At 32.0% G+C, this 13,853-nt stretch overlaps 1 protein-coding gene across 2 annotated transcripts; it reads right to left on the reverse strand.

Annotated features, from left to right (window-relative positions):
• Positions 1-4,752: 4,752 nt before the first annotated feature.
• On the reverse strand, positions 4,753-13,824 carry LOC105259069 (PDZ domain-containing protein 8). Of its 2 annotated transcripts, XM_011270795.3 has the most exons (12): positions 13,789-13,824; positions 13,573-13,701; positions 12,898-13,351; positions 11,768-12,480; positions 11,496-11,688; positions 11,155-11,417; positions 9,934-11,002; positions 9,447-9,709; positions 8,946-9,152; positions 7,173-7,322; positions 5,847-6,029; positions 4,753-5,650 (listed from the first exon to the last, which is right to left on the reverse strand). In XM_011270795.3, exons 4-12 carry the CDS (start codon positions 12,161-12,163, stop codon positions 5,453-5,455), a joined length of 2,922 nt encoding a protein of 973 aa, XP_011269097.1. In that variant the 5' UTR covers positions 12,164-12,480; positions 12,898-13,351; positions 13,573-13,701; positions 13,789-13,824; the 3' UTR covers positions 4,753-5,452. The 2 variants fall into 2 exon arrangements, with proteins under 2 accessions (XP_011269097.1, XP_011269098.1); XM_011270796.3 differs by lacking the exon at positions 7,173-7,322 and having other exon boundaries at positions 13,789-13,823.
• Between the last annotated feature and the right edge of the window lie 29 nt (positions 13,825-13,853).

A 13,853-nucleotide genomic window follows, 5' to 3' on the forward strand; every position in this document is an offset into this window, starting at 1 on the left:
TACGAATATAACTAATAATTCTCATTTTAAAGTAGAAATATCTTAGAATAAAGAAATTTATACATGAGGTCGAGATTTGCAAAAATATATCTCTAACATAGTGCAAGTCTTACTTTTTTTAAAAATAAAATGTAATAAAGATTTTATAATATACGTTATATATATTTAGTCAATACATCATAGCATTTAAACGTATTCCTCTTCTTTTTTATTAAAAAAAATAGATTGTTTTTATATGAACATATGTATTTTTTTTTTCTTTTTTCAACTGAAAACATGATTTTGAATATTATAAATTTTCCACAAATAGAAACAATTACATTTTTCATTTGCATTTTTCTTTCATCCTTTAAATGCATATTTAAATGCATATTGATAAAAATTTTGCCTTTTTTTTTAAGAGAAATAAAATGAATAACAATACGCTCGTACAGCAGATTTCGTTACTGTCTGCAATTTTCTACGAGTATCTCTCTTTTTTTCTTACATTAGAGGACTTTGCTCTTCATTCATTTGTGGAACTCAATGCTCAACCAGGGTAAAATGTTTATACGGTTTCACAGTATGCTTGGCCCGTGGCCAGAGGATACTGCGCGTGCATCTTTGACGACGAAAATAGACAGCCGCAGGCCAAAATCCCCCATGACTTCTCTTTCGTCGTTTTCGTTTCCTCATACGATGTAGGACGTGTAATGATAAAGATTAGGACAAGAGGAAGAATCCGATAATACATATACATACAGATCTTTAAGAATCTGTGTTACGATATTCTTGAATCCTAAATTATTCAAAAATTTCTAGATTCTTGAATTCTTAAATTATACCCTTAATGTCAGATGTATGTAGATCATAATATGCATTCCGGAATTATATTAAAGATTTCTGAGATTTTAAAAAAATTTATAATATTTTCTTTCTCGCAAACCTTTTATGTGGCTTCTTGTGGAATACTTGAAACCTGTTCTATTACATCTCATATGTATAGATTCTTATAGAGTCTTATATTTACATATATTTTATTTAAATTCTTTTAATTACATTATTAATAGAGATATTCAGATTCCTAGATATTTAAATTTTTATTGAGAACCCTGTCTACTTTAGAGTGTCAAAAAAATCGATTTTTATTTTCTGGGTTAAAGGAATGAATAAATTTAAATAAAATTGAAATATATATTTTGAAATAATATTACTTTGTTATTTTTCAACTTTCTTTAATGAAATTAAGTTTAGTATCGCACAAATATCCTTTAGGATATAAATCTAGATCTTAAAATATAATTTTTCATGCAAATTAAATTGCAGTTATCAAACGCACTTTTAAATGCATGAAACTCGACAATAATCGTTTTTTATTTCAGACAATTACATGAAGAACAACATGTCATATTGTTGACCTATGCATTTTTGAACGAGGCTATTGAATTAAAAAAAAACTAAATATCCAAGATTTAAAAATACTGACGTATTATTTAATATTAATAAAAACATATGTAAAATGACAAAAAGTTCAATTTTTCTAATATTCTTAGAAAAAATCCTAAAAATCAATTTTTCATATTGTTAAAGTATATTGGAGTCATTAAGGAGTTCGCATAAAAGAGAAGGGAAAAGAGAAAGAGAGAAAAGAGGGAAGAAAGAAGAGAGGAAGGAACACTTCGCAGTTTCTGCGTTGGCTCATGAACTTCCGTCTCGTATTCTTCGTTCTTTTTTCTGTTTTCGAGACAGCGGCAGAGAGGAGAGTGCGTCGGAGGAGGACACCTTGGCTCGCACCCTCGCCAACGAGCGAACATTGGCCCTGCGGAATCGTCTCCGCTGACGTCCGTTCTTTGTACAAACGACCGTATTCTCTTTCTATATATATGTGTACTGCGTCTTCGGTTTTCGTGTTTACCAAGAACCGCTCATGCGAACGGTGACGATTTTACATGATACAGCGTGTGTTTGGGGAACACGTGCACCCCCTGTTTTTACGATTTCCATCGTATGTATTTTTTTCTTATTTTAAGATTAAGAATTATACAAATTGTACCATTTTTTATTTTCCTTTTAAATTCTTTTCGTAATTAAATTATTTATTTAGATGACATTTAGATTAATAAAAGATTAATTCTCTCGCGAAAATTTTCAGCAAAGATACATGCGATGAAAAACGTCATCCGCTCATGACGCTCGCTCACGACCTCGATTTTCACGAACGTCTATTTTCCATCGCGGAATTTCCCCGCACGAGCAGTACGACTCGTGAACTACCTTGATGACTCTTATTGCGACTTTTGTGTATTTCTTTAATGTTAGCGGCGCTGGACATTTTCGCGACATGTGCGTCTTTATATGAAAGCGAATCAGAAAATAAAGATGCAAAAAATATAATCTCTTATATAAATAAAATGTAGTTGTCAAACGCATTTTTAAACGCATGAAACTTGATACAATAAACTTCCGGTTCTTTTAGACTTTATAACACCTCATTCTGATGCTCGTTCATTTCTTGGGAAAAAAATATATATAGTGTATAAGATAAATAAATATTGACAAAGAAAAACTGGAATTCAGAAATCTTCAGTTGATATTAAAAGAATTCTAAAAAATAAAACCAGCCCTCATACATAGAATAATTTTCGATTTTTCTCGATATATCTTATTAGTCGAAATATCAAAAATAATTATATAAATAATTATATAAATAATTATATAAATAATTATATAAAATAATTATATAATTTATATAAAAATTTTATTGTGAAAATTTCATTTTCTATCTCTATTTAATTTAATATTCTAGCGCTAATTAATATTTCAAATAGCTTTCGAGATATATCGAGAAAAGCTATATATAAGGGATGATTTAATTCAATTTAAAATCGCTTTTTAGCATTAAAAATTATAGTAAAATAAAATAATCAAACATTTTTAAACTTTTCTGTTTACTCTTTTTACATCTACGCAAAGTTTAAATTAAAATCAGAATTGACAGATTTGCAAGGTTTCTTTATAAGATTGTTTTAAATATAATAGTATTAAATAGAATATATTAAGTACAATTTATAGTTAATAAAAATAAGGATTTTTTAATTAGATGACTACTTACAAATCTTTCAATTGTATTTTCAGATATTCTAATAGAGATCTCGAAGGAAAATAACATACATATTAAATAGTTGCGAGATGCTCGTTTAACAATCTATATATTCACCTTTATATATAATAACAATGAGCGACAATACATCAGTTTGCAAACATGAGACGCATAATATCTTAAAATTACAACCACACAGAAATGCTTATGGATGGATTTCGCTATATGTATATGTATATAATACGAAGCTGCCTTGTGAAAAAATTCATAAAAGTTCTGGTTGTCGAAATATATCGCCGATTTAGGCCAAAGCGGTAAAATTCTTTGATTATAGATTCAACAGTCAAAAGGATCTATATTCATATTTTGCATTTAACATTACAAATAGTCATCTAATCGCCTTCGCCAAGTTTAAGTCGAAATCGTTTTAGGCAAGTAGAAATTTGATGACTACATCTATCGTTAAATGTAATTTTAAAATCTTTTCAGCTTCCTCAATATCATAGCCATATGTCTTTTCTTTATTTCTAATATGCGAATATATATATCATTTGATACAGTTGTTCCAATTCGTGGATATGTATATGGAGTTGTGTTTAAGTCATTTGGCACCATATGCGATTAACTAAAATAATATCAAAAGTTATGGCATCTGGTTTTCTTCTCGTATGATTATATAATTTAAAAATGAAATAGTTTTAATAAATAAACACAATAGAAAATGTAACATGAAGAATAAAACACAGTGGCTTTATCAAAAGAACGTATTAAAAGTTATGATATTTATCGATTTTTCATTTTCTTCTTGTATGATCATAATTTGAAAGCAAATTGTTTTTTAATAAAATTATAAAAAGCAAAATTTTATGTAATTTATAATATAAAAAAACACAAAGAATAAATACAAAGTAGCTTTTACCAAAGAATATTGGAATCCAAAGATATTAACATGCGGGCTATTTTTTCACTTATCACACAAGTTTTGGCGCAATGCACAGTTGTGCATTATATTGAACTGTTTGATATAGACCATTTTATTATCGCGACAGATTCTTGATCTATAAATTGTTTGATAAATTTGCATATTATAGTAATATGTTTTTCACACTCATATTTACGAATCTAATATGTATCGCATAAAACTGTCATTTGATAAAAAAAAATTGTTATTAATTTTATATATTTGAAAAGTCACACTCTTCTTGTATAGTAAGCTTTTTAGATAATCGACATTCTTTCGCAAACGACATCATTCTCTGCTATGTGTTTATACACACGAATATGTGTGTGTGTATTATAATATATAATATATATATTTTATATATATATATGTGTGTGTGTGTGTGTGTGTGTGTGTGTGTATTAATATTAATATATTAAGCTTAACGAGTTTGGTGTTTTCTCTTGGTGAACGATTTCTGAGTATTATCCAACTACATATGTAATGCAAATTGCAATACGAAGATCGATCAAATCACTAGAAGCCTTACGTACACAAGATCGCATTATTCACGTATAAGTATATATGCATAACACATAGGCAAAACTTCGGTTAATCCTACAAAGCGCAAAAGTGTTATATGTGAAAATCGAATATTGGAATTATTAACGTTAAATTTTGTACATTAAATAGAGGTATAGAAAATAATATGTAAGATCTCTTTATTTAAAATTTTAAGAGAAAAATGTTCCCATCAAAATTATTCTATTTTTATCGTTAAAAGTTGGCCACATTACAGAGCCCAAGTTTGACTGAATAAATCAGGTGATTATATTTTATCATTTATTCTTATCTCATTTGAATATATATAGCAGTAAATTCGATATTGACTAATGTAGAATACTTTGGAACAGTTATGGCGTAATATTTAAACCTCTTCATAATGTGATGCTACAAACATTACATATATATATAATGTTATATCAGCACCCCAAATTTTGGAAAATGTATCGTTACGGAACGTTATAATAATGTTACATACGTATTCTTCTAAAGTATTAAAACACTATTGTAAATAGTAAAAAAGAAAAAAAGAATAATATACGTATGAGATATAATTGTAATTTCGGTATTTGTAATAATGGAATGTCTATATAAATACTGTTGGATCCTTGCTCCCTATTTCTGTGCATAATACAAAAATCTGTGCAGTATTTCAAACAGTCTGGTAACAATATAACAAATATAATATGAAAAACGACATTAGCATCATAAAATTGATACAAGTGTCGTGTTTACGTCATCTAGTCACGGTTCATTACAGAGAAAAAAATGCGAATCATTATTATTTCATTATCGAATATCGCTACATTTTCCGTCTGTTTTGCAGAAAACGCTTTTTTTTTCCTTTAAAGCTGTCGAATGCATTCTGGTTAAGATTCTTTATTAGCTTCTGGTCGGTCTAACGCCTCCTGCGCGTGTTGCAAACCAGCACAGTAATGCAAAAGCAGCACGCTTAAAGCCTGCACTCGCAGATCGCTCTGCGCAATCAATTTCATACTTTCCGCGTTTTGAGATAACTCTAATCTTGAGGTAGTTTCGGCGTCCAAGGCGTTCTTCAATTTGCCCATCTGTAAAAGATACACATTTAGTTATTATATAATATCATAATTAATCTCGCAAGAGAATTCTTTCAGCTTTTCCTTCAAGCAAGGAATCTTTGGATTTCCAAATCCAAAGGTCCTAATCTATAGATTTCTAAATCCAAAAAGTAAAACATTTCAGTCTATCTTAATATTATTTGTAAAAGGAGCTTGACTCACGTACCATGATGTTGATCTTTTCGACGCGTTCCCGCGGCTCCAGGTACTTGTACAAGAACTTGCCGGTATCTCTAGCTCTTGACATAAGACCGTCGTCCAAATCGCCAGCCACAAGTGGAGCTGCAACACTTGGCTCAGCACCCTCCAAGAGGTCAGGACTTATTCCCAAACCTCCAGCCAATGAGCTCTAAACGTTTCAACAATTCGATCAAATCGATTAATGCGGCGTGATCTCTGCAAGGGGCATCTTCGCTCCTGACGTTACGCCGATTTCGAAAAGTGAAGCGTGATCAAGCGGTCTGAACCGATGATGCGCAATGATCTTCCTACATCTATATGATCGCATATCATGTGCAAATGCTCGCTGCCTCCGATGTTAAAGTGCAATTGCAATGCAATCAGTGCCATGATCAGCGTATATTGTGTCGACGATAATCTTCATCAGTGAGAAAACTCTCAGCAGTTTCGGGCAAGCGATAAAAATGATTCGTTGTGATAAAAATGATTTAATATAAATAATAACTTATAAGCAAGAAAAATCATTTCAGAATCAGCGGAAATATCTATTTCTCTTTCTCGAAACATTGAAGAGAAATATTTATAATTTTATATAAATAATTTCTAAGAAATAATGTAATGATTAGTTTATGATTGTCTCAACCTATCATTTTCTGAAAAAAATATATACTACGTACTAATATTATGCACAATTACCATCTTGCATTCTTCTTATGTGCAAGTTAACGAGTATCTTCAATGACGAATTTAAGGCACATTTGAGAGATATGAAGGAATGATTGAAGTGAATAAAAGGTAAGCATGGGAATTGCAAGACATTCAATATTTTCCAAAGAATATATCTTTTCTTTTTATGTCAGCTTGAGAAGGTGTAGTGAAAGAAGCGGAGAAGGTTTAATGCGCTCTGATAAAGAAATCTATAACAATTAAATAAATTTGCGTATAAAAAAAAAGTTTAATATAATTTTGAAAAAAAAAAACATCAAATATTCCTCAAAAATAGAAAATAATAAGTTAAGTATCCAATAGTATAATCCGATTTTAACAAATTGTGTCACAACATATTTTTAATACAATTTTTTTAAATTAAAAATAGTTATATGTTATCATATATAATTATTTAATTATAATTTTTTATTTATAATATATATTTCCGCATATTCTATTCACATTAAAATGACGAAAAACTTGTTTATCATAAAAAATGTTTATTAGATAAAAATTTGTTCAAAATTGATAAAAATAAAATCAAGCACATATATAATCCCTCTCCGCTTCGGACGGAGACAACAAATGTGTGTTATTATTCTACCTTGCGGGATGCACAGGGACTTGGGGGAAGACTTCGAGATGCCAGACCAGTACTGGAAGCCGGTGGGGCCAGACAACTGGTACTTCCAGCCTTCTTCAGGCCCAACAGAGTGTTAGCTATACTAGCCTTCACGGCCATCATACTTGCGCCCTGATTAATCGATGGATTTTAAATAGATTAATACTTTTTTTACACCATATTCCAATTAAATTCTATAGAATAATCAAAATAATTGCTCTAGTTTATTGTAAAAGTATATGTTGCTTCATCGATAAAGTATAGAATCTGAGTGTCATCTATGGAATTTGGACATGTTTTTAAACTTTTGCCGTTTTATCGACATAAATTTTGAAAAATTTTTAAATTTAAGTAAACATTGATGTACCGCATCAATATTATAAAGATTTGAAACTTTGAAATTCTGTTATGTATTACATTCAGAAATGATACACATTTAGATTACATTTAGATCGTATACTTCACCGATAACGTTAATATAACGGTGATATTAGTGTTATACGAAAACGAAAATTAAATTCTTATCTATTTGTATGTTATTTGTATTATTATAAATTGGTACTCCAAAAACCAAGGTAAGAGGTCAAGGTGCAAGCTTATATAAAAAAAACCTTCACCTCCCCGAAGTGCATATATTCAATTCGTTTTATTGCCAACAACAGGATGTGAGTCACGCTTAACAATCTCTGCTTTCTATGTACAAAATACGAAGATAGATGCATTTAAAGTTGCGTGTGAAATTTTTCATACAATCCTTTAACCACACGATATGTCGTCAAACGCTTCTACATTTTATCGATATGTAATAATGATAATTACTTGTTGATCTTTCTGTGTGACCAAGTGTTCAAAATAGTATGTCTCGTCGAAATGCATGTTATAAAAGATTAATCTCTTCAATTCAATAAGATAAAAGCAATAAATAAATATAAATAAATTAAATATGTTTAAAAAAATGTAAAATCAAATCTTATCTTTCATTATAATACTGTATGTATAGTGTATATATATATATATATATATATATATATATATATATATATATAAATTCAAAAACAAAATAAAATTTCTAAAAATTAACCAATCATAATATGTTTGCAAAAATATAATTGATAATCAATGTTATAATGCGTTTATATTAATATTAATATTGCAAATTTAAGTAAATATGAAAAATAAAGCATATAAATTAATATAAGTATACAAAATAATAAATTAGTTATCACAAATTTCAGACTAGTAGATGTATATATAAATCACACTCTTTTTTTAAAAAATATTATATAAGGAAATCCTAATAAAATAATCTCTTTAAAAAAAATTAAATAAGCATTTTTTGAGATGCTAATATTTTTAGAGAAAGAAACACTAGTGATGTAACTGCTATTATGTAATAAAATTATTAATAAATATTAATAATTATAAAAATATTAATAATAATAATTTTAAAACACGATTATATATTATTTAATAAAATAATTTTGAATATATAGTTGCATAAATATACATACACACATGTTTTTTTTTCACTTACAAATTCCTAGACAAATGTAAGTTTGATTTCCCTTAACAAAATTTTATTCAATTGATTAAATGAAATGAGATACTTGATCTCAAAAATTAAATATGTTCTTTCCTCTCGATCCAAATCTATTGACCCATATGCGAATATCATATGTTGTAAGAGAGAATTCGAAACGTTACCGATCACGCTTGCGTGTAACGGAACGTCTTAAGGTTCTATGTCTTGAGTACCTGCACATTATCTTCGCATCCGGTCAGAGAAATCTCCGGACTTGAGATGTCTCCAATGATAGCGTTTGGCTCGATCTCGTCCGCCTCCAGCGCCAATGTCGCTAAGCTTTCCGCGCCACACGTACTGGACGCTTGACAGCGTGTTTCGCACTTCTTGTGGCACACCATGCCGCAGTCCCGACATTGCACCGCGTCTTTTAGCCAAATCTGCACAGACATCAAATAATTTCCAAAAGTAGAATAAAAAAAATAAAATTCTGTAAGTAAAATGAAAGAATTGTCCCTTGCCAAAATATAAATCATGAAATATATATTTTCACATATTCTGAATATAATCATAACTTTCATTATTTATATAACTTTCATATTTTCACATATTCTGAATATAATCATAACTTTCATTATGCGAATTCCATGTTATGCGCGATTTTATAAATTTCTGTCTTACAATTAGACATTTTGACAAATTATATTATCGGTTATGTATTTTTAATATCATACCTTTTTCGTACAGAAATCACAGTGCGTTGCCCTATGAAAGTGTGTCCTAATGAAATCATGCATCTTTTTATCGACGACTTCATCGCTCGGAATTGGTTGTATTTTGGCAGTTTCCGTGTTATCTTTCTTTCCGGAATCATTGACTATATGATTGCTCGGTTGACAAGATTCCCACACATATGACAATAGGATGTCACCATAACAGAGCGTTGGATCGAATCCCGAATATCCTTGCAGTCTTATGTAGGATGTCGCTAACGAAACTTTAAAAGACATTTTATGATTAATTATTTAAAATAATTTTATCTATTCTTTTCGAGAATAATTTCGGTAATGCAAAAAATTAATGATTTTAGATGATAGATGAATTCTTTCACGTTACTGGATTTTACTTGAGATTTATAAAAACTATTCTTTATGATTATATATTTAATGGAATATATATAATTTAGAAAAAAAGAAATGTGTATTCTCTATAGAATCTTACCACTTTCTGGCGGCAATAAGGCATGACATTTCAGGTAATGCCCGGTTGTGGAGGTGCAACACTGCGCCAGAATCAATTTTACAGGTGCATTTATGTAGCCTAATAGTCTCGGCGGCGTCTCGCTTCCCTTCACATGACCCCACACACCTACGTTCAAATATTGTAATTCAGAATCGACCCGGAAACTTTTGGTTTCTTCAAAGGAGATTAGAGAAGCAAACGGCTTTTCTTTCGTGTTGTAGCACAGATCGGCAATGCTGATCACATTATTCTCGTCCGGAAGATAAAATTGAACATTGCTTGATGACGCCGATGATATGGAAATCGTTGAAATCCGTCGAGACGGTGTAGTGTCAGGCGTCTGAGCAGTATCTTCTGTTTGTATACTGCTCTTTCTTCTTTTAAATAGTTTGCTGGTATCTAATCGAGAATCCGTAAGATCGTTATCGGAATCTCGAAGATCAGAGAATTTGATCTGCGCTTCAAACTTCATTTTTCCGGCATCTTCCGTACACGGACTGTCCATTCTTCCCATAGAATCGCTTTTTGATGCCTTCCTCTCGGTAAAAGACATTCTATCACTGTCTATTCTCTGTCCTCTCTCGCTCGAGTCCGCCTTCGAATGTCTCCTCTCCACTCTGATGATAAAGCGCCGTTGTACGGCAGTCTTGACAAATTTCGCCACTTGGTTCATGCTCGATACCCTTTTGCCATCTACCGCCACTAAAATATCGCCCTTCTTCATTTCGGCGATTGCCGCCGGACTGCCAGATACTATAGTTTCCACCAGCACACACATTTGACCGACCTCTGGCACAACTTCCTGCTTAAACACTACACCCAATTGTTGAGAACCAGTCTTGCTTATGATCAAATCCAGCACCATGTATGGGACGCCGCCATACTGTGTTAAATATACCCATGGCATGGAGTCCACACTCATGGTGCAATACACCTCCACTTGCGACATGTCCTCGCTACTATTGACAGTGATAGGCGCAAGGTTTAATCTGCTGATTTCTAATAATACAACCTCCAAATATCCTGGAGTAAGCTGAGTGCTAGCAACCTGGGTAAATGTATATATAAAATGTGAAAATGTATGTGAAAATGTATATATAAAATGTATATACAAAACTAAAACTACAGCCAATTCGAATAAATTTTCGAATATGTAACGAATTAATTAAAATTTAAATAAATAAAAAGAACAGCTCTTACTTCTGAGAGATCCACGGCCTCGTCATTCAATCTTCGGAAGAATGGCTTATAACGCATTTTATAACGAGGTAAAGTGTGCTTGCGTTTCACCGCTCTTCTAATCTGACTGGTGATAATAGAGATTATTTGCGGCTGTAACTGACGACCTTGGAACTGCGATTGCACTTCTAACTCCAAGATCGGATCCGAGTAGAAACTCAACGACCAGTGTGTATATGGTACACGAGTAAACTGTAGCCTAGCTTTACCGCTGATACGTTTTACTGCAAAAATCGACAATAATGTATTTATACAATATCTTTCCTATTTTCTTTATTCTTTTTAATATACTGTGATAATACCTTGTAATGCCATGTAGGCTGTTTTACCGAGTAGCATCTTAACATCTATAGACAATTGAAAGTTTCCTGAGTAATGTAAATCTAAGGCCAAGTCCAGAAATTCCAGTAGACCTGTGTCGGCGTCGATTTTTGAATCTGCAACTTCCAAGCCTTTTATCGTTGGAAATTGCGTGCCAAGATTCAAGTCTCTCAACTGGAAAAATTATAAAAAGTTTGTTAGAAATAATTTTTTTTATTATATTATAAAATCAATTAAACATTTCAAATCTTACTTTCACGCTATCTAACAGCTTGGCAGTTGTCGACTGCGTCAACAGTTCCTTAAATTCGTTATTTAACTTCCTGTAAAGCCACAAACGCACTCGCTCGGCGTTTCGCAGTTCATTGAAGAGGAATTGCAGTGTAAGGTTTATGGCCAGGTTCTCATTACCCTGAGACATCGCCTGACGGGACATACTATTGTTACTGTTCGCCCTTTCCTCCTGCAGCTGTTCCACCAGCTCCTTAGGTAACTGCGCCTTGCCATGCTGTAACTGTCTTTGTGGCAGAGTTGCTTGAGGCCCCGATTCCAGATACCTCTTGAATAGGTAAAATTCCACTGCCAGGGCACATATTATACCACAGATAAATGCAATGACAGTTACCAGAATCAGCTCCAGACTGTCCATATTAGATTCACTGTTGTTGAGAACGTGATCTCTCCCTCGATAAATATTAAGGGCACGTATCCAAATACAAAGTGTTACATAGATAATATCACACTGTGTACTTGCAAGAGGAAGTTCTCAATATCCATATTAAAGATTGATTGTTTAAGGAACAATCTTTCCTTGATGAATGTCAACCATAAGACAAATTGAAGCACATGTTGTTACATATTATACTGAATATGTATGACAAGAACAAGAAGTTTCAGATATACACACTGGACAGCTGTCAAAAATTCAGTCCCTCCTTTATAAGCATTGATGAATTCCAAAAGAGGCTGCAGGAAGAATTATGCAAAAATTAAAAGATATGTCCAAGGGAAGAAATCTGACATGAGAACTGTAATCAAAATAGAGACTTGGGTATGACAAAATTTTAGAGTTATTTTTATCAGAATAGAAAAAAATTCATTTTTATCATTTTCGATTATTATATATATACATAAAAAAATTTTCTTAAATTATGTTGTGTGTGATTAAACATGAATAGAAATTTATTTTCATTATTGTCATATGAAAAAACATTGATTGTATATTATCATTATAATTAAAGAGGAAATCTGAGAATAAGATTCTCTTTCATAACAGGCAGAAGGAAGCAAAAAACACATTAGAAAGAGAGAGAGAAAGAGAGAGAGAATGCTTCTATTGTTCTGGAAAAATTGACTATTGTGTGCTACATTATTTGGATTTACATAGGAACTCTCGATACGGCTGATCTCTTCAGGCCCGGTGCATCGCGTCGAATCAGCCACGCGTCTTTACAGCTCGACAGCTATTCGGAGCACTTTCACCCGTCATCCGCGGATCAGCTGAACGCTGAACGGTAGCGAAGGTGATGTGCGAAGCGCGCGCGCGCGCGCAGAAACAATCCCCGCGTCAATGTGTTGCATCCGATGACGGAACGGCACATTCACGGACGACGGTCGCGAGGTCACGTCCCATGGGGAGAGACGCTGTCACGGCGACGTGAGATTAAATTCAATTCCCCACATTGCTCGTCTATCGATTTCTCGGCGGCCATATTCGCGCCGCCGAGAGAACAGCTGTCAACATTCGGTCGACCGATAATCGTTACGAAATAGAGAGAGAGGGGAGGAAATGAGCGATTTAAAATTCCATAATCTTGAGTTTTTAATCTTGGGAAACCTGAAAAAAAAGACATTAGATTTTGATTTAAACTCGTAATGAAGAATTTAATTCAAAGATATTGCAGAATAAAATTGAATTATATTAGTTATTCAAAATTTCAACGATAAAAGTTTGATATGATGAATAAAAGAGTAAAATATCGAGACAGGAATAAATAAAATATATTAATTTCAAATTTTCGCAAAAAAAAAAGAAAATATAAAAATATCCTTGCTCACAATATCACAAACTCGATTTTCGCTACTGAGTCCTTCGATATGCAAACATATCAAGATGTAACGTGGTATGTTCAAACATTTTTTTACCTCGGGGGAACCTCAGATGTGAATGTACATATCTCGCTCTTGCTGTATAAAATTTAATTAAATAAAAATTCACAATTATCTAAAAATACAGAGACATAATAAATAAATAAACATGTAAGTATTTCTTACGGAAGGGGAAGTGCCAAGTTTCCAGAGACCGTGACTGCGTCATTTTGGCGCGCAATCGAGCTGCC

Source organism: Camponotus floridanus, unplaced genomic scaffold (assembly GCF_003227725.1).
Source record: "Camponotus floridanus strain SB8 unplaced genomic scaffold, Cflo_v7.5 scaffold12, whole genome shotgun sequence".
Taxonomy (NCBI): Eukaryota; Metazoa; Arthropoda; class Insecta; order Hymenoptera; family Formicidae; genus Camponotus; species Camponotus floridanus.